The sequence below is a fragment of the Dermacentor albipictus genome, chromosome 8, assembly GCF_038994185.2.
Source record: "Dermacentor albipictus isolate Rhodes 1998 colony chromosome 8, USDA_Dalb.pri_finalv2, whole genome shotgun sequence".
Taxonomy (NCBI): domain Eukaryota; kingdom Metazoa; phylum Arthropoda; class Arachnida; order Ixodida; family Ixodidae; genus Dermacentor; species Dermacentor albipictus.
The window spans coordinates 98,711,841-98,731,396 of NC_091828.1; the positions used below are offsets into that span (position 1 = coordinate 98,711,841).

At 48.7% G+C, this 19,556-nt stretch overlaps 2 protein-coding genes across 5 annotated transcripts in view; one reads left to right on the plus strand and one right to left on the minus strand.

The window, feature by feature from the left end:
- Positions 1-8,321, minus strand: part of LOC139048887 (uncharacterized PE-PGRS family protein PE_PGRS54-like) — a 52,372-nt gene extending 44,051 nt beyond the window's left edge. Inside the window, exons 1-3 of one of the 4 annotated variants that reach the window (XM_070523802.1) lie at positions 7,998-8,321; positions 7,267-7,495; positions 1,348-1,444 (exon numbers count right to left, since the gene is read on the minus strand). In XM_070523802.1, the coding sequence (XP_070379903.1) occupies positions 1,348-1,444; positions 7,267-7,495; positions 7,998-8,221 (550 nt within the window). In that variant the 5' untranslated portion in view covers positions 8,222-8,321. Of the gene's footprint in view, positions 1-1,347; positions 1,445-7,266; positions 7,496-7,757; positions 7,894-7,997 lie in introns of those variants that run through there. The other 3 variants (XM_070523805.1, XM_070523803.1, XM_070523804.1) reach the window with 3 other exon arrangements.
- A 135-nt stretch (positions 8,322-8,456) lies between these two features.
- Positions 8,457-19,556, plus strand: part of LOC139048888 (uncharacterized) — a 42,914-nt gene continuing 31,814 nt past the window's right edge. The window contains exons 1-5 of the mRNA XM_070523806.1: positions 8,457-8,787; positions 13,142-13,298; positions 14,072-14,182; positions 15,638-15,734; positions 17,612-17,745. Of these exons, the coding sequence (XP_070379907.1) occupies positions 8,765-8,787; positions 13,142-13,298; positions 14,072-14,182; positions 15,638-15,734; positions 17,612-17,745 (522 nt within the window). The 5' untranslated portion in view covers positions 8,457-8,764. The remainder of the gene's footprint in view (positions 8,788-13,141; positions 13,299-14,071; positions 14,183-15,637; positions 15,735-17,611; positions 17,746-19,556) is intronic.

The window sequence follows — 19,556 nt, forward strand, 5'->3', positions numbered from 1 at the left end:
TATCTGATATCAGTGCCATCTACCGAGAGACAAATGGAAACACCGAGGTCAACTATCAGAGTTTGCTGCAATTTTTTTGAAGTAATCGAAAAAAATCACCACTTAGAACCTGCAAAGCGTCGCAGGCCCAGTAAAGAAAAACTACAATGACTTGATCCCTAGTTTCTTGTATAACAGAAACTATGAAACTGAAATTCCGCAAGCGAGGTTCCCCCGAGACATTTCAGAAAGCTACTTTAGAGAGATCTGTTAATGGACTAATCCTCTATTTTCTTTTTTATCATAGCTTGCGTTGATACAACGCTTCACACATTAATTTTGATGCAAAAGTGTCTAACGTCCCGCTGAGCGAAAAAGCTGGGGGCATCTGTAGCAGCGAAACTTCCCATTGGCTTCGACGCCACATAACTAGACACGCCTCCTGACGCTGGCTCGCGAGAAAGGGAACACCTGCTGCCATGGTAATGCATGAGAGGAGAGGGCGTCACTGCAATGCCATGTCACCCTCGCAAGCCCGCATTATCTGCGTGTTCCTCGATCGCGCGAGCTCTCCAAACTGCACCTCAGTAAGGCCAAATCAAAACATGCGAAGCATTTCAATGCATTCGCTTGCCTGTGAGGAGTTCAGAACTTGGACCGCCCGGCAGCTTTCAAATGGACATTACTGCTCTCGCATTCACAACTCGTAGTACGTGTTTAGATGTTCTCAGATTTTTTTTTCCCCCGATGCCAGGTTATATTTTTCCTGTGTCTAAGTTCATGCAACATACAGTTAGTGAGCGTTTCTTGCCCGATTGCTTACAGAATGTCAAATACACAATGTCTTGAAGAATTCTGTTTATCTCTCGTTAGATGCATTTTCTGTTGTTTACGTATCCATTGTCGATACATTCAAGTCGACTTTGCTAGCGAGTGCATAAAAATTTACCTTCTACTGACTTTTAAATTTTGTCACACAACGTTATTATGTTACCGTTCCCGTTTAATTGTGCGAAATATTGAGGACAGGGAGTCATCAGACACAGACAAGCACCTTTGGTCCCTAGTTTTTCCATGGTTTCTTTTTGCTTTGTCTGTTTTCCTAATGAGTATAAAAGAATTATTTGCAACAAAAAGGGATGGTGAAACTGCAATAAACTGGAACTGACTGAAGCAAAGTCAAGTCGAGTAGATTAAAACAAAATTCTGTCTTTAGCAACGAAGTTTTTTTCTACCTTTTTTTTAATGCACACAAAGGTAGATGAAAAAAGGCTTAGCAAGCAAATCACCAAAAGCACAGCTCGTAACCAGCTTAGCTCGGCTCGGCTTGACTTGCAGCAAACAGTACAACGCAATGAGCCAACTCACCTGGAAGACCAGCCTCTTCGAGCTTGAAAATCGGCTTGGCGACATCCTCGCCCTCTATCTTGATCTTGTGCTTGGTCTGGAATTCCTCAATTTGCTCCTGGGGAGATAGAAAAGCGAAGTGCCCTTTTCAGCATGCTTGATTCAGCAACTGCTTGGTGAATACATCTGCCAACGTTAGGTGCGTCTCAATTCCGGCCGGCATTGAATACTGCCTACGTTGACAGCTAAGATGATAGCTTCGAGCCCAAGTAATGCAACACACCTGGAACAGTCTGAAAGACTCTACAATGTGACACCACCTCGCATCGGCAAGAAAAGGCTAAGAAAAATGCATATTACCGCTGTATTTCAACACTTTGCCTGTGCGAACCTAGGAAAAAACACAATGTAGCCTACACTAAGCGTGTAAGAAAGCGCGGCTACGTTTTTCTGTGAGCAGACTACTTTTTGCAGAGTTTCCAAGCCTTCTGCTAAGCCACAAAACACTTGGAGGGCGATGTTCTGGACTTTCATGCTGTCGTTGCAAAGCTTTCTTTTGCCAGCTTCGTGAATTGGAAAGAACCTTAACTGCTTCGTTTCCACAGGGGTGATCCACTGGCTGCGACGGCCAAGGCCAAAGTCGGAGGGACGAGCGATGCACCGGCCGCTCACGGAACGACTGTTTCTGGCTATTTTTCATAAATGGCAGCCCATTGCAGGCTATCTTCTAATTGCTTAGAATATGGCACAGTAGATCGACATATCTGTCTACTTTCCGCAGCAGTTCGTGAAACGATGGAACGCTTCCTGCACCCCGTACTCCGAGGTTTGAAAAAAAGAAAAGCACAGAGGCTTCAAAGTGGGCTCATTGCTTTCAGCACACACCACCAAAAACTGTGATGCAGAACCATTCGATGCTGTGCTTAGTTTTCGAAGGCCAAGTTCAGAAGTACAAGAGGTGCTTCGAGTGCTAAAAATGCAAAAGTGCTCTCCATGTTCCTGCATGTTTTCACTTATGTGCTCACTTTCTAGTTCTTTTATGCGGAAGCCTTTTGCGAACAAAATAAGTCAGACATTTTGTAAATGCAATGTCTGTAGCAGATTTCAGAGCAATTTTCTTACAATGCAACAAACAGGCAGAAACAAAGGGGTTAAAGGGACACTAAAGGCAAATACTAAGTCGACGTGGAGTGTTTAAATGCCATTCCAGAAACCTCGAAACACTTGTTTCATGCCAAGCAAAGACAAAGTTTAGGAGAAAATTGCATCTGAAGGGTCCGAATACCTTTATCACAATTCAAACCTCCTGTCACCCAACTGGAGGAGTGGTGGTGCTGCATATGCCATCACCCCCCCTTTGCTGCCGTCGGAGAGTAACGCAGCGCCAGACAGACGGCGGCACCGAGCCAAGACAGAGTGGCAGATTCGCCGCAGCAGCTGCTCTTTGGTCAAATGGCGTAGACCATTCGGGCATCCCGCGACGTCACATGGAAGTTGAATTCTCTGATACTTGCAGTTTGTGAGTTTGGCGAGCCAGCAAAACCAGCGCAGCAGTACGTGATAACTAGTGAAACGCGAAAGCGTGGCCGGCACGGAGTCGAGCGCAAACGAAGCCTTTCGAACGCCCGCATCGTTGTCAGGGTTATTTCAATAAGTTCTTTTTTCTAAAAGTGAAATACAACTGGACAAGTAGCATTTTATTTCGTCTTACAATACAAGGATGTTATGTGCAACGAGTGGTTGAGTACTATGACAGAATTTAACTGAGGAGTGCTTTCATCATCAGGCAAGTACTTGAATGCCCCGGGGTAGTTTCTAATCATGCCCTGCATTTACCTCAATTTCTAGATAATTAAGGCTCTGTTTGCAATAATATTGACACCTTAGAGATTCTCGAGGACTCCTACCACTTTAGCTTGACTTAATATTTGCCTTTAGTGTCCCTTTAAGAGGAAGCTTTGGCTCGGGCCCAACCATTACAACATCATTCAAATACAGTTAGTGCGCAGAATTACTTTTCCGAGATAACACCTGGACCGCTTTTAATGAAATTCGTTGCACTTGACAGAGAAAGGTCCTGGGACTGCAGGAAACAAATTTAACGTGGGGGCTGATAATTTTTTTAAAGATTGCAAAACCAGTAACTTGGACCCAACACAGATATCACAGTTCTGTAAACCGTATCCGTTAGAGCATCTAAACCTGACAAATTTGGTGTATTCATTTACAGCTTGCGTTGGTTTGTTAGTATGCTTTGCAAAGGGCCTATTTACAAATTAGTAATACATTTGAGAGAACTGTGCAACATATGAATTTTGCCTGCTTTAGATGTATCATTCAATGTAGTTTACAAAAATTTCATACAGCTTCTCATAGCTGAGTTAGCATTGTAAACCAGATAGTTTCATTATTCTAAGTTTCGCAATTTTAAGGCAACTGTAATAAAACATAGATAGGCTAAATAATAAATCCACTTGCCACAGCCACCAGATTATAATGTTTTCTTTTAAATGCAACAAACCTCGTCAAATTGGGTGCAGTCGTTGCCAAGAAGAAAGATCTCTGCTTTCCTCTGTATTTAGATAGGAGGCCCCGAGCCAAAGCTTAGCTGTCTACGTGGTGAGTATACTATCCACATAGCCCTATGTGATGAGTACTGGAACACAGGCGTTTTGTGTTATACCAACATTATGAAGTGTCCCCAGAATGTGCACAGTGAACGGAACAATACTAGACAAGGACAAATGAAACACGGTGAACCTTTGTAAAACGAAAACCCTCTATTCAGTTTTTCTCAGCCCCAACAGCACCTGCGAACGACTTGGGTGTTGGTCCCCAGCATGGGGAGGACATATTTGCTCGATATCCCAACAGAGCGCGTTAAACTTCCTCGATTTGTCAGCGCCCACAGAAGGTACAATAGAAGGCACAGTAACTGCCATTTTGTTTGTTTCCGCTACTGTGCTGTCATTCCTTTGGCCCAAGAGCATGTTTGAGACCGCATCAAGCAGTCCAACATGGAGCTCCTGGAACATCGGAGGACAGTTCTGCATGGCCCAAGACTACCTTTGTTTGATCTGAAGGGAAGGCCTAGCATGGATTTTGATCGGTAAGAAGTAGAGCTCTGCATGGGCTCGGGTCGGCCCGAAAGCGCGGACCTGACCCGGCCCTCGGGGCGGGCTCGGGCCAGGCTTTCTATGTCTTGGACGGGCCGGTCGGGCTCACCGATCTCGACTGCGTACCTTAAGTGAAAGTATGCTCGTCATCTCGCATGTAGGTACAGCAGGGAGTGCAATGTATTTATTCATCAAAAATGGAATCTACTGGGACGGGAGAAAAGTTTGTTTCTTTTTGTGTCGACGTCGCCTTATTGCAGGTCAGGCCGGGCCCAGGCCGGGCCTTAACCCAGTCTAAGGCCAAGCCGGGCCGGGCGAACTCAGGCTTCTTCAGCATGGGGCCGGACCGGGCCGCCTGTGGTAGTTTAGGGCATGGGGATGGGCTCAGAATTGCGGTCCGTGCACAGCTCTAGTCAGAAGCACATTTTCTTGAGAGTGAGGCAATGGTTGCTGTGGCGTGCTTGAACTTTCCAACATGCTAAGCCTTTCTGCAAGCGTTTTGGAGGAAGATTCATCAGTACAAGCCACGTGGTCTGCCTCCTATGAGGGCAAGTCCCCAAGCCCATGGAACATTGACAAGCCCGGAGCGAGTGAATACACAAGCCTCATGATTGGTCCAAATTTTTTCTGTAAATAGCTTCTTCCATCTCGTTGACTCAGGAAGCCGGAGCTCTGGGAGCTGCATGGCCATGTGCCGTGAGTGCCGCTGCAGGCTGCCTTGTATTATTGCAGCCTGGCACCAGGTACTCCCCACAAAGTCAGGGACGGTGGGCTATGCTGTTCCCTCTGCTGCTCCACAGAACTGAAGTCTCCTCACGACTGCCTGTTTTGTGCCCGTTTCGGGTGTTGTTTGGATGCCAGTTGTTAGGCTTAAGACTAGGCCTAACACTTTTTGGAGCTGAACGTGATGCGGAGGGACACAACCTGGTGGACCACGGTGTCGAAGTGTCGTACACTGCTTCCCTCATTCTAGCTAAGCTTGCACAAAGTTAAGCAGCTCATTCGACTCAAGAAAGCAGCATTTGTTCACATGAGCGTAGAATCTGAGCAGGTGCCCGGTATCTTTGCCAGCCGAGTTCAGCGTCCTACCACGTGGATGACGCACTACTTCAGTGGTTTGTCGCAAGTGTTTCAAGTGCATGCAGCATGAGTGGAGTTGCCCTTGGTCTTCCGTGACCTTCACATCGTCTGCGCTGCCACCTGCTGCCGTGACAGCACCCATGAACGACTTAGGCATGGGGCGAACATGTTCGCTCGATATCCCATTGTGGCGAGTCAGACTTCCTAGGTCCGTTAGCACCCACCAGCATGTTTCATTAGTTTCCGTTCACCTAGCTAGCTCATATTATGAACGGTGCAACAAAAGCCCCCTTATTTGCTTCCAGTAGTGGTTTTCACTTCTCTCACCCAAGAGCCCTTAAGCACCCACACCCAGTGGCGTAGCAACAGGGGGGGCCGGGGGGCCGTGGGCCCCGGGTGCAAGGGGCCAGGGAGGGGGGGGTGTCATATACGTCTGAAGACACCCCTCTTTCTGCCGGCTACACCCGGGGAGGGGGGTGACAGAAGGCCTGTGGGCCCCGGGTGCCAGACGACCTAGCTACGCCACTGCCCACACCTTCACTTTTGAGTGACCAGGGGGGGTGAAATCCAGAGAAAAGACGGGGAATGCGGGAGATGGCAATTCAAGACGATGAGCAAAACGTGAACAAGGTGAATGCAGGAAATCCAGAGAAATGACAGGGAATGCGGGAGACCTTGTTCACGTTTTGCTCAGGGGGGGGGGTGAAGGTATTTTGTAAGAGTCCACCTAGTGGACTGCCCATTTTGACCGCTGATGATTGACTGATGACTGTGTCTTTAACGTGCACCCTATGGTACGGCACACAAGCATTTCTCGGCATTCTGCCAAGGCAGCTAGTGAGGCAAACCCACAACCTCGTGCCGAGCAGCACAGTGCCAAATCCCCAGAACAACCGCAGCGAGAACCTTGTCAAAACGTATTTAGGGAAGCTATTCTTGCTACCGTCCTTGTAAGTGTGCTGCATGGAAGCACGGTCGTCGCAAAACCAATACCTGCAGTGGCCCATTTCATTGCCATTCCTAACGTCTGGCCTTCATCGCCTCTTCACTTGATGCTTATGAGCAAACAGCAGTTTGGCAGCCACCGAGCTCGAAACCGGTTCCTCCAACTAGCTGCTGCACAATAGTAGACCATGACTGGCATGTTCCAAGGAACATATGTGGGGCAGAAATGTCACCTGAACATGGAAGAGGGCGGCGTGCTGTTGTAACCTCTCTTGAGGGCACATCGTATCTGCAGAAAACCTGAATTTTCGAACACGTGAAGCATTGCCCTTTTCCAGAACTTCTCTTCACATATCGGCGAGTACACCCCTTCTGCGGCTCCAGTTAAACAAGCAACAGCTAACGCAGCAGGAATCGTGTTGCTTGGTCCAAATTCTGGCACTGGACAACGCTGATACATCTTTTCTCCACGCGTTTCTGACGGCCTTCGTTGCATCCCAGCTCCTACGTGCTAAGTTAAAACCCAACTTAACCAATGTTTGCAGGTAACCGCCGAACTTAGAAAAAAAGAATTAAAAAGAAGAAACAGAGAGGCGAAAGACGCATGCGTGGTAGGACGCTACTTCTAAAGAAGCGTCGCAAACGTGAAGCCAACCATCGCCGGCGTGAGCGAAGAAAAAAAAAAAGGAAGTAAACAAGGTCGTCCCAAGCACCGCCACACTTCACGTGGGCCGGCAGCATCTCGAGAAAAAAAAAAAACAACGGCGCCCCGCGGAAAACCAGTGCAAAAAAGACTCACTTCTGTTCTCGCGCTGACGTCACTGTGCTCGTTGTACGGCACTTTGACGACGACCACGGGCTCCTTCACGGCCGCCGCGGGCTTCTCGGAGCCCTGGGAGTCCTCCTCCGGGGCCGCGTCGCCGGCCGGCGAGGCGTCGATGTTGGTGTCCGAGTCGGCGTCCGTCTCGGCGCGTCGCTCGCTCGGCGGTTCGCGCCGGCAGTCCTCGTCCGCCATGACGTAAGCCTGGCTTTGAAACAAGACGAGGCAAGAGGGGGGGAGAGGAGAAAATTTAAAAGAAAAGGCAAAAAAAGTCACCGGTGTCACCACTACAAAGCGATCAACGTCCCGAGAAGAAAAGAAAATGAGCGCGTTAAGATAGCCAGCGCGCCTTGCCGCCTTGCGCGTTGTGTCTATGTGCGGTGCGTGCTAAGACTCCCTCCATGTTTCTTTTCTTCAAAAGCGCGCTTCCCCCAAGGCCCCCGGCGCCACGTTACGGAGCGTAGACGAACCCGTTAACGAAGCTCGGAATGTGCCTGGGACACGGGCGGCCGCCGCGGTCACTGTTAGGTCGCGGATCGACGGTTATTGCAAGATAAAAGAGCGGTGTCGTTCTAAGCCTGAGCCGGCGACGGGTGTGAGCGCGGCAACGGCGTTGGGGGACACGATGTCGTGTCCCCCGAGCGCTCTAGCGGCGTCGATGCGACCGCGCGATTTGTTCTCGAAAACGAAGTGCCACGGGGCCTACGTACCTTCGCGGGCTTCCCACGACCTGAAGATCTGCGTCCCTCGTCGAATTTGTCGGCTTCCACAAACCGCCAAGGGGTATTTTTTTTAGAGAAAAAAAAAAGGGACAGAGTTCACCATACAGTGCGTCTTGCCGAAACAGTACGGTCGACCTGACTCTCTCCGCAGTTTCGCATTCTACGGTGCGCGCTCGTTTCTTACATTTCCAAAAAAATAATAATTGCGCCATTAGTGCGCATTTTGGCAAAGGCGTTGCAATGTATAAATGAGCGGCGTGATTTTCAGCGCCGTATCTACCAATGACTCCTGTCAACGAAAGACTTAAATCACAAAACAAAGGCTCAAGCGTGCGGTAACTGCGGCTGAGCCAAAACTCGGCGGATCGTGTTCTTCCGCGCCAGCTTCCGCTGCGCTAGCTGCGCCGCCCGCGAGAGCGAGGAATATTGATTTGCGCGAATGGGCGGGTGCGCTCAGGCTGTCTGATAACATTCCGCGTCGGCAAAGAAGCACCGACTGCGTTCGCGACGCACGCTGACAATTCGTCTCAAACGAGCTGCAAGTAGCCGCATTTCGGTCGAACGTTTCGTTCGGCCCTCGGAGCACGGCACTTGCACCTCGGCAAAAACCTATTCTCGAGAACCCGAGCGCCTTCACTGAAACGCTGCGCCTCCATCCTACGTGTCGGCTTGCCAAAGTAGAGGTAGTAGTTTCGAGCTGTCGGTCAATTGGCGTCGGCGATTCGCGCAAATCGTCCATATTCTCGCCGTGAACGATGGCCTACAGGGGACCCAGATCGTGAGTACGCGCCGTGCGACTTCGCACCGGCGATTTCTATCGTTTTCTTATCGCTCCCAGCCCCGCGACTCGCCGATGCCGCAGAGGTGGTGGGGGGGGCCAAGCCTTTCCACTTCCCGAAGCCATTGCTGCCTAGCGAGGCCTCGGCCGTGGTGTGCGCCGAACGCTTGCGGTAGCTCGATAATTCACTCCTCGATGCAAATACTTGCACAAAACTCGGGCAGATGTGCCGGGGGTGATGCATTCGCATGCCTAGTGGGTGGACACGCCGCGCTCAAAGTGCAACATTCGATGCGTCTATTGAATGAACGTTACAACAAAATGACGGAAAGAGGCGGCCGTCAGCTGTACCGTAACATTTGCCGTAGAGCCGGCTGCAGTTAGCGAGGTTTGGGGAGAAAAAAAAAAAGCCAGTTTTCTTGCTTTGTCTTTCGCTTATGCCGTTTTGTTGTTCGCGCAGTGCTAGGATTGCAAGTGTACCAGCTACTTATTTTCTTTATTGACGTGCTTCGCCGGGACCTCCTGTCGGTTTCGTTTTATAGTTTACTGCTGCCTGCGTTTAGAAAGGATGCGCTTTGTCTCAACAGCTGTTCACGCGAGAAAAACAGCGTCGCGACAGTTTTCTTCAAAGTTCCTTTGTAAGGAGGACACCCTCAGTTGCCGCACTGTATTGTCGTGCTCTTATAAACAGCGCTTTGCGGAAAGTTTTCCTTGCAAGGCAGTGATGGATACGAGCGTCATAACTTTTTTTTTTTTTTTCTCGTGCTGCGTAGCTTGGCATATGCTTGTAGCTTAGTTCGTCCACGTTTTGCATTACGTCGTTTCATAACTTGGGATGTTTTTCGCCCCGTGCTAACCATGAGCGAATTTTGTATCGTTGAGCGCGCCTGGTAATTTTGTCGTTGCTTAAGCTCGACTAAGGTCAACGTGTCGGCCTGTCGTTCTGTTTTGAACCGGCATTGGTCAGTAAAAATTAAAAAAAGGCCGAAGACGTGAAGTAAATACAGGTAGGCAAAATCAAAGCTGGTTGAGGTGTCTTAGCCTAAGACTCGTGTGTTTCACACGCCTGTGAAAACGCAAGTTTATAGCTGTTTTATTGCACGAAAAAAAAAAAAAACATTGGAAAAACGATGTTGTTGGCACCTGACAAACGCTCCCATGCTTCCATTAGGCCGATCGCGATTAGTCTTCCATTGATATTTCTTTATGCGCTCATGCTTAAAATTTCTAACGTCTTGCGACCTAACGCAACTTGTAAAATCAAGTCTTCCGTCAATAATGTTTTCGCCCGGTCCGGCTAGGATTCGCGTATCGTGACCCGTCGGAGCCCAGCGAACTTTCCCGAACCTTCAGGAGCCTTCATCGACGACTCGTTCTTCTGCAGTGCGGGCCCGGTGTGCAGCTTGAGTTTTGTTGATGCGACGTCGTTTGCACTCGTAAACTACTAGCGCCCGTTGCAGTGCTTATAATTAGGAATGTAGAAGTCTCTCTTCTCGGCGGTTAGATGAATCACGAGGCAGTATGCGTGATGGGAGTATTTCTTTTAGGGAGGGAGGGGGGGGGTGGACATGCAGTAAGGAGGGGGATCAAGGTCGTCGCGAACCCTCTCGGTCGTGCCTGGGAAGAGATCGATACGTACAAGCCCAACCGCGTGTCTTGTTCCGGCGACTCCCGTGTCTATCCCCCTCTTTGTCCGCGTGCGCTCTGTTGGTGTTTGTGGGCGTTTTAGGTTTTTTGTTTTTTCCGTTGCGCCTGTCTGGGGACGCCGCCGGGGCACGATCGCTCGCTAGGCAACTGCGGCAGACGGCGGAGAGGTCTGCGCATGCGCACCGCGGCCATTGCGCAAGCCCGGAAGCGAGGAAAGCGAAGCACCCCCCCCCCCCTTTAATTCGTCGCTTTGCCGGCGGCTTTTCGCACGGTAGTGTTCTTTCTCCCGCTGCTTCTAATGCGAAGTTTTCGTTTCGTCTTTCTTTATTTTTTTAAGGTTCGATGTTTCTTTCGTTGCACCCTGTTCGAATGACTGAAGAGCATGCCCTGATGCAAGCCGTACGTGTGACCTGAGATTTAGCTAACCGGCTTGGTAATGACTGGCTGCTATATGTAGACTACAGTATGGGCCGTAAAGTAATGAATTTTGAAATGTTAATTAGGAGTGTTTCGTTAATCAGTCACTTATGCGTATGATTTTGGGGGCAAATTCGCCCCTTTGTTTGCAATTCAGCTCAATGACTGGAACATTGTTCTCTGCTGCTGGCAAAAGATCTCTCATTTTGAGATGTGCGCCGCATACATACATACATACATACATAACACCTCATGTGTAACAGCACAGGAGAGTGCGATTTTGGCACCACAATTGTGGTGCAGGCGTCAAAACATGCATACAAGCCAAGATAAATGCTTCATCTCTGTCTGGATAGTGAAATTTTGTCCGTAATTGCACACACGTGTACATGCATGCAATGCATGGACACACTTACATAGTAGCATGAAGTTCTGCTGCTCCAGCCAGTTCAGTGAACATAAATATCATACTTTTGTCATGATTAGCTGCAAGTTAATACATTCCAGTTGGCTTACTGTTCAGTTTTCTAAATTTGAAATCGGCATTGCATGAAGAACAGCTGCAAATTATTCCCACTTTATTTTGGGCTGGTGTGGCAGGTGTAACATTCCTCGGTTAGCGGGCACCGAAAATGCTATACAGGGTCCCAATTTCAGCATGATGCAGCTCGAAGACATTCACAATATTGCAGGAAATATTTGGTTACTATCAATCACCAAGTCAGCATAACTGTAATTACAGGCTGCTGGCGCGAGTGTTTCGAAGAAAATTGGTTTTGATTCTCGTGCCTCTTTGTGCAAAAGGTTGTTCGTAAAACCATGGCCTCCTGTGGGAATTTTAACTAGAAAGGACTGTAAATATCCGTCGAGAAGAAAAAAAAAAACGCAACACAGTGCTGTAATCTAAATCATGCGAAGCCTGTGTGGGTTAGTGAGATAGCAACAGGAGATGATATTGCCACACGCTTGGGCCACTTGCTTCCAGAAGAAGACGAGGACGGGTGGGCTCACAAGCTTGCACTTTGGTCTTTTGTCGGTGCTGTGCTGCCCTTTCGACAACTCACTTTAACGGCCTCTTTTAGCAGTTGCCTGTCAATTAAACCTGACAGTACGGGCACATCTTCGTCACCTGTAGCTGTTAGCTGTCTGCACCACAAGGACAAATGCAGTGCACGATGCTTGTCGAGGGAATAATGTTGATGAAAGGCATATGGGCACAGAGAGGTATACGCGTGTGAAAATTATTCTGATCCAACACGCATGTTGGAAATCAATGTGAAGCGCAGCTTTTGTAAAGTGGTTAGTCAGATGCCATGAAACAAAATGCAATGTGCATGATTGTTCTACCCATTATGGCGCATTGACAGAATGGGCTCGTACTCAGTTGCCCCAAGTTATGTTCAAGGAGGGGTATCGTAGCGCGATTCAAAGACGGGACAAAAGAAAACACAAAGGGACACGCGTAGCGCTTTAGCGCTGCATGTGTCCCTTTGTCTTTTTTTGTCCCGTCTTTGAATCGCGCTATGATACCCCCCCTTGAAGATGCATTACCAACAAGCCCACATCGCAACCCAAGTTACCTATTCGGCACAAAAGGACCCGCAAAGTGAACAGAAATAGCTAAAAAAGCATTTCATAAGGAAAAAAGAGGCACGAACTGGTTAACGATACACGCACGTAGAATGAGCAACATTAGGTCTCTTCAATTTGTTGTCCCAGATGGCTCAAGAGGCCATATACGTTAATACTTGTTCGGCTAAACCAGTGCCTCGAGGATTGCTGGTTCGCCAACTAGCCGAACTCGCAGTTCTGCTTCAGGGCTTTCCATTGTAAATAACCTGGTCATTCACGTATACTATGTAATGCCTGCGGTTGAAAGGATGTTCATCTAGCACCGCAGCCATGAGCGCCACTGGCTAAACATTCCCAGGGTCAGATCACGTACACATACACATACCCAAGAAATTGGTGGGAAGGATAGCCTCCACTGTAGCTAGATTGTTAGGCAACTGACCACATAATGCAAAAAATGTGGCTTTGGCTCCCACCTGTGGCAAGTTGTATATCAGTCCACTTTCATTTCCTCATTACTTCTACATTTCAGCAAAGCAAAATAAGAGCTTAATTTTCCCAATGCCTTGGCTCTCTTATCCGTCTGCCTTGTGTGGTTGTAACGTAACAAAAAAACTCTTATTCTTCACACGAACATTGGCTGTAGTGGGATTTTACGATTTGTGCGATTTGCCAAACTTTCCACTGAAGCTCTGCTGCCTTCCTCTCTTCCCTGCAGAGACTTTGGGGGACAGCAGGGGGGTCAGCAGCAATGGAGGGGTGGAGGCCGACCCCAGCCCGGTGGTGGTGGTGGCATGGGGCGCCCCATGATGGGAGGGAACAGCTATGGGGACGGCCGCAACGGCGGCAGCAGCTTCGTCAACAACAGTCTCAAGGTCAGTCCTCTTTCTTTAATGTGCCGTTTGCCCATTGACAGCGAACACTGCTTTTCCTCCTAGGGCAGACATCCGAATCCTCGGATCTAGCGTTCAGGTACCTCACCTCTAAATCTACCAGAGGGGGAAAAAAATTGCTGTGCTGCCACAAATGCACCAAATTTGTCAACTTTCAAGGCCTTGTGCTCTAATTTGTTGTGGCGCTGGTGAAATGGCAAGGACATGGAAGTCACGTGACACAATGCTGCACAGGTGCTAACTTCCCACGACAAATTTATTTGCAGTTTTCGTAGCCACACTGTACGTGTTGTCTCGTGTACCTTCCACGTATACGTCATCATGCCATTGCTGCAACAAATCGCTAGACGACTGGCCAACAAGCCTACATGGCTACCCTCAAGGCCCTGTGTATGCATGAAACTTCGAACAACTTTGTGAAGTCCCATACAAATTACTTTCTGTTCACGTGTCACAGTAGCTCAATGGACATGGCGTTCTGTTTCTGCAAAACACTCGTGTGTACAAAAACGCTCGTGTACTTGTAGATTTAGGTGCACGTTAAGGAACCTTAGGTCGTCAATATTATTAGTTCAATGCCTTCCGCTATAGCACATCTCATAGCCTTTCATTGAGATGGGGAAGATTGGTTGGTGAATTAGTTGGCGAGTCCATCAAAACATTTTGTCAGTTGCTCATTAAGTCAGTGAATGAAATCGGTCGGCAAATTAGTCAAACAAATCAAACTGATTTGCTTGTTTCTCCGGCTCCTCCAGGGCAAGCAGCCTGGCGGAAACCTGCGCAAGCCAGACTGGGAAAGAATCCAGCTTCAGCCTTTCCAGAAGAACTTCTACCAGGAGCACCCCAACACTGCCAACCGCTCTGAGGTGCGGGTCGACGGCCAGAATACCTTTTGACGGTGTTTTAGCCTTGGGTGTGCCAATGTTACAAGTGTCGCACGACTCTTCTTTGCCGCCTGTCTTGTGAGGTTTATGGTTTAGCCCCTGTATTCAAGAACTGTCCTGGACTCTAAGCACGTTTTTCGATTCCCAAGTGTAATGGCTCATTCACACCGGCGACTGGAGGAGGTCGCGCGACCATTTGCGACTCGCTATCAAAAAGCGACCGAAGGCGACTGATGTTCACACCGGCAAGCCCGGCTGAGTGCGACCCACAAGTCGCAATCCCGGAGATTATCGTTCTCAGCGAGAGCTCTCGGAATCTACGCGGAATTTGCCGGGACGTGGGAGGAGGCCGGGTGTAGACGCATGAAAGATCACTTCTGGTGCGCTGCTGATTGGTTTATCAGTTTTGTGACCACGGTCACGCGACTGAAAAATCGCGCAGAGACCGACTGGCCAAAAATGGCCGCTTTTCGAGAAAAGCGACCATTTGCGACCAACGTGGTCGCGCGACCACTGTCAGTCGTTGGTGTGAATGAGCCCTAAGACATCATCATCTTTTGACTCGTGGTTACTAGCCGAGCAAATGAAGAGAAGGAAGTGAGAATTTGCATAGTACAAGTGCTGAACCAGCACCACCTCCCCTATTTCTAAAAATATTTTTCTGATCATTTCTTGTACAAATTGCTTCCTTTTTAAATGTTCTAATGCTGCCTGCCTGTAATCATGAACCAGCACTTACCTGCCCACATTTTCAAGTCCTTTTGAGCATCTTTCGATTGCACTGAATGACACTTCTAAAAAAGTTAGTGACGTTTCACTTCTTGAACGTGGGTGACGTACAAGCATATGGGTGCTGTAGCGCACCCGACACTACACTCTTGCACAAAATTACACCCTTTGGGTCGTATCTTACCCACCGTGGTTGCTCAGTGGCTATGGTGTTAGGTTGCTGAGCACGTGGTCACGGGATCAAATCACGGCCACGGCGGCCGCATTTCGATGGGGGCAAAATGCGAAAACACCCGTGTACTTAGATTTAGGTCCACGTTAAAGATCCCTAGGTGGTCAAAATTTCCAGAGTCCTCCACTACGGCGTGCCTCATAATCAGAATGTGGTTCTGGCACGTAAAACCCCACAATTTAATTTTTTTGGGGGGGGGGTCGTATCTTGCATATCTCTCGAGGTGGCGTTACTTGACCGATTTCGCGAGCTGGCCAATTAGGCTTGCGCATAAATAAAAATTTCTGTGGCGAGAAGCTATTTAAAGAAACAATGAACCTCGCCCCCATGTCATCTAGTAGCCATTGCTAACTGCAGGGTTTCATGCTAACCTTATAGTAGCCATGTTGAGTACAGGGCGGTTGGCTGTTTGTCAGTCTTGAATTGCATCATTCTTTTGTCTTTGTTTGACATTAGCTTCTTTCTGTCCCTCACAGGACGAGATTGAACAACACCGGCGGCAATATGAGATGACCCTGCGGGGCCGCGACCCTCCGCGACCCATCCTGACCTTCCAAGAGGGTTGCTTTCCAGGTGAGAAAATGCAGTAATTGTGCACACCGTTAGTAGAGCCGTGGTTGCTTACCTTGACTTGACGATGGCTAAGCTAATTGACATTAATCGTTTATGCTTCAGTTGATGCATAGCAGGCAGTTCTGCGGGAAGTACACTGGTGGTGTGTTCGTAAAAGTCTCATTACGGACATTTTGCAGCATGGTTGCTGTTTGGTCTTCAACAGCTTTGTTCAGTGTAACTATACTTCATAATGCTGCTTCATCACGACACACAAGACGGCGTCATTCAGGCCAACATACTGCCCAATCCCGCTCGAAAGCATCATTGTTTTGGCAGGCTGACAAAACATTGTTTGTATATTTAATGTTACAATAAAGAATAAAAGAAGGAAGGAAGAACTCGTGGACGTAACGTTGCTTCTGGGGTGTAGCACTCGCCATGCTTTGGTTGCGAGCGTGTGTGATGCACACGCTCATTGGCGAGTGGGCTCAGATCTGCGACACCTACCAAGTAGCAAGTGGAACATATTTTTGCGACATAAAGAAATGAGACGTGGGGCACACCAACATCTCGCTACTTTCTGGTCGCAAACATGTGCAGTCGGCGATGTCGCCAGTTTTTGTAGTGTTGCCTGCTATGTGCGAAATTTCACTTTATCATTGGACGATGACTGCTGTTTGAAAACTCCTTCCAATTGATGGAAGAAAGAATCGATCTAGAATTTAAACAAAAATGTTTTCAGGCGCAGGTTCCCCCCTTAATCCTTAATTGAAAAACACTGCTAGCACACCTTTTTATTATACAGTAGAACCCCGCTGTTACGTTCCTCACTGCTGCGTTTTCCCGGCTGCTACGTCGTTTTCATCCGGTCCCGGCATAGCTTCCATAGGATACAATGTATAAGGAACCCCGCTGTTACGTTGTAGCTGTGAAAACGTTCCCGCATGGTACGTCGCAACTTAGCACCCCGCACCCGCCTGGGCTAAACTAGGCCGCGCGTTCCAACCGCCATTTTGGCTTTTGACGAGTTTTGGCTGGGCTTGGCCAGGCTTGGCTATGGAACTGGCTGCAAGAAGCCGCACGCCAGTTCGTGAAAAATGCTCTCACTATCATCACTGTGATTACAGTCACCGCATCGTTGTTGGACGTGTTGACCCACGGAGGAAGGAAACTCAGGAGAGGTCCTGACGTCATTCTTTGTGAAGCTAAAGTGAAACCGGAAGTTGGCGTTGCTGGTGGCGTTTCTGCGCCTACCGGGCCAGCTCTCCTCTCGTTTACATTTCTCCCACGCTGCGCTGCGCGCAACCGGGCTGCTCGGACGCATGCGCTCCGCAGCAATACTAAACAATCGTTAGCACGTCAGCATGATTACGCCAAAGAGGGCAAAATTTCCCGCGGATATTCCTTCGTCCGTTGCCATTGCCGTGACGCGGTGACGACGAGGAGCACGAGCCGCATGGTGCCGGGGAGTTGCCAAATCGTAGGTTTGGAGAAGCCGTCGCGGCTCTGGACCTCCTCCGCAGGTACGTCGCACCTCACGGCGGCGCTGACAGCAATGCGGCCTTCCAGGCTATTGAGAAACGTATGGCGATTTCTAGCAAGCGAAATAAACGGCAAGCCGCAATTATTGACTTTTTAAAGTCCTAAGCGCACTATGTGGAAATAAATTGTCTATAGTTGAAGCTGCATTTTTTCATTCATTTTCGGAGCTTTCCTCACTGTTGCGTTTTCCCGGCTGTTACGTTTTTTTTCCCCGGTCCGGTGAAAAACGTATGAACGGGGTTTCACTGTAATTTTTTTATTGCCTTCCTTGCAACGGTCTTGTCTAGCATGCGGTTGGAAAGCGCTGTCTCGTTTGTGCCCTGTTCATCAGCTGTGTCGGTCCTTTTTTGCAGACTACTGCATGCGGATGATCGAGGCCCAGAACTACAAGACCCCGACGGCCATCCAGTCCCAGGGGTGGCCCATTGCGCTGAGCGGCCGCGACATGGTCGGCATTGCACAGACAGGCTCGGGAAAGACCCTGGCCGTAAGCGGGTTTCCTTTTCGGGCAAAAGTGGAACTCCGTGTCTGTAACAAGCTCAAAGCTGCGTGGTGTCAAGTAAACGACCTGCATTAGTTAAGCATACCTACGGCCGTGGGGTTGTAGCCATGCAGCTTCATACAATAATTACCAGAGTGAACTGTGGCGTTATAGTGTCTATGGGAGCTGTAATGGAGGATCCGTTGTACAGAAGAACCGGGCTATATCGAACTCGATTAGCCCGGTTCGATATAGAACATAATTCGATATAAGCTTGCTAAATAATTGGGTGTCATAAAAGCACATACCATTTATAAAATCACATTATTGATGAAACTAGCTTAGTTTCCCGCGAAATAATCCTGCATTTTCGTCTGCTTGGGCAATTTCACTGCCTGCGACGCATGCACTTCCCCGCATTGGCTAAGGAGTCGGAGAAGCTGAGGCCGCATTCGCACAAAAGCACCGGACTAGTGCGAGCGCACCAATCACTTTGGAAGATGTGGGCAAAGGACCGTCGTTGCTTTCCTCATTATGCCCACTTTCACTTGTGCTCGGTACGATGTCTGCAATGTAGTGTTCGTTTTCGGGCTCTCCCGTGGTTGCGACACCATCATTTGCACACACAAACTTGTCCACCGTTGATTCGTCAACAGCTTCCGGAAGTTCTGACAGCTTGCTCCAAACTTAGGCAAAGACTGCGTCGCATTAACAACCAGAATTCAGTCATCACCGAGCACGCTGAAGCCGGGACGGCTGAAGCAGTTTCTGATGAACCACTTCTACACGGCTGTGCGTACATGCCAGGTGCCATGGGCACCGAGTCGCGAGTTTAGCCATTTAGCCCTAATTTCCCCCTTATTCTTCATGATCATGCTGTGAGTGCTCCTCGGTATCTTTCATGCTGCAGGGACATCCGACTTCTCACCGCATTCGAGCGCATTTACGATTTTGAGCTTCATGCGAAAGGCGAATTCTGCCGCTTCATCACGGCAACACTGTCGGAGAAGGCCCATGCGGTGCACCGACAGTGAACCAGAAAAGCAGCGAGACAATTCGAACTTTTGCCATCCTGCACAATGAGGGCACAAGAGCCTCTGATTGGCTGTTTGAGCAAGCGCTGCAGGCAGGCCAGGATCATTTTTTTGCAGGGGGGTGTCAACGGCTCGTCCGAGGCAGCGCGGTCATGGTAGGGAGAGCGGTTGGATAGAGCAGCGCTGCCGGGTTTTTTCGCCACCGCGAGGGAAAGCCAACTTCTGGGGGCACTTTTCTGCCGCTTGTCTTTCGATATATCGGGAGTCGCTGCTATTTTTGTTCGATGTAAGCGTAACGTTTACTATATGTACTCATTGTAACTATACCGTGTCCAGAAATTGTTCTATATATAGAATAATTTGATGTAAATGGGTTCGACATAGTCTGGTTCGACTGTACTAGCATGGGTATTATGGGAAGTACATGGATTTGCCTAAACTTTGTCCTTCTGGCGTCAAACGGCTTCATGACTTTGCAAAACCGTGATTTTCGACAATGTACTGTGTGATAAATAATTAAACGTTATTAAAATTGTCCACGGCAGTATTTTAACGCAAGACCTCTTGCATAAAAGCTTGATAATGAAACCATTATGCCAAGGACGCATGCATCGACAAGCGATGTCAAACTCCCTTACTAATTTATAACGGGCATGCCAGTTCCTTGAGACGCAAGGCGGGGTTTTGACTTGGCCACCTCGACAAGCTCAGTCGTTGCAGTTATTAGCGATTGTGTGTGTTCACAGCATCTTCTGCACTTCGACGAATATAGATTGCTCTGAA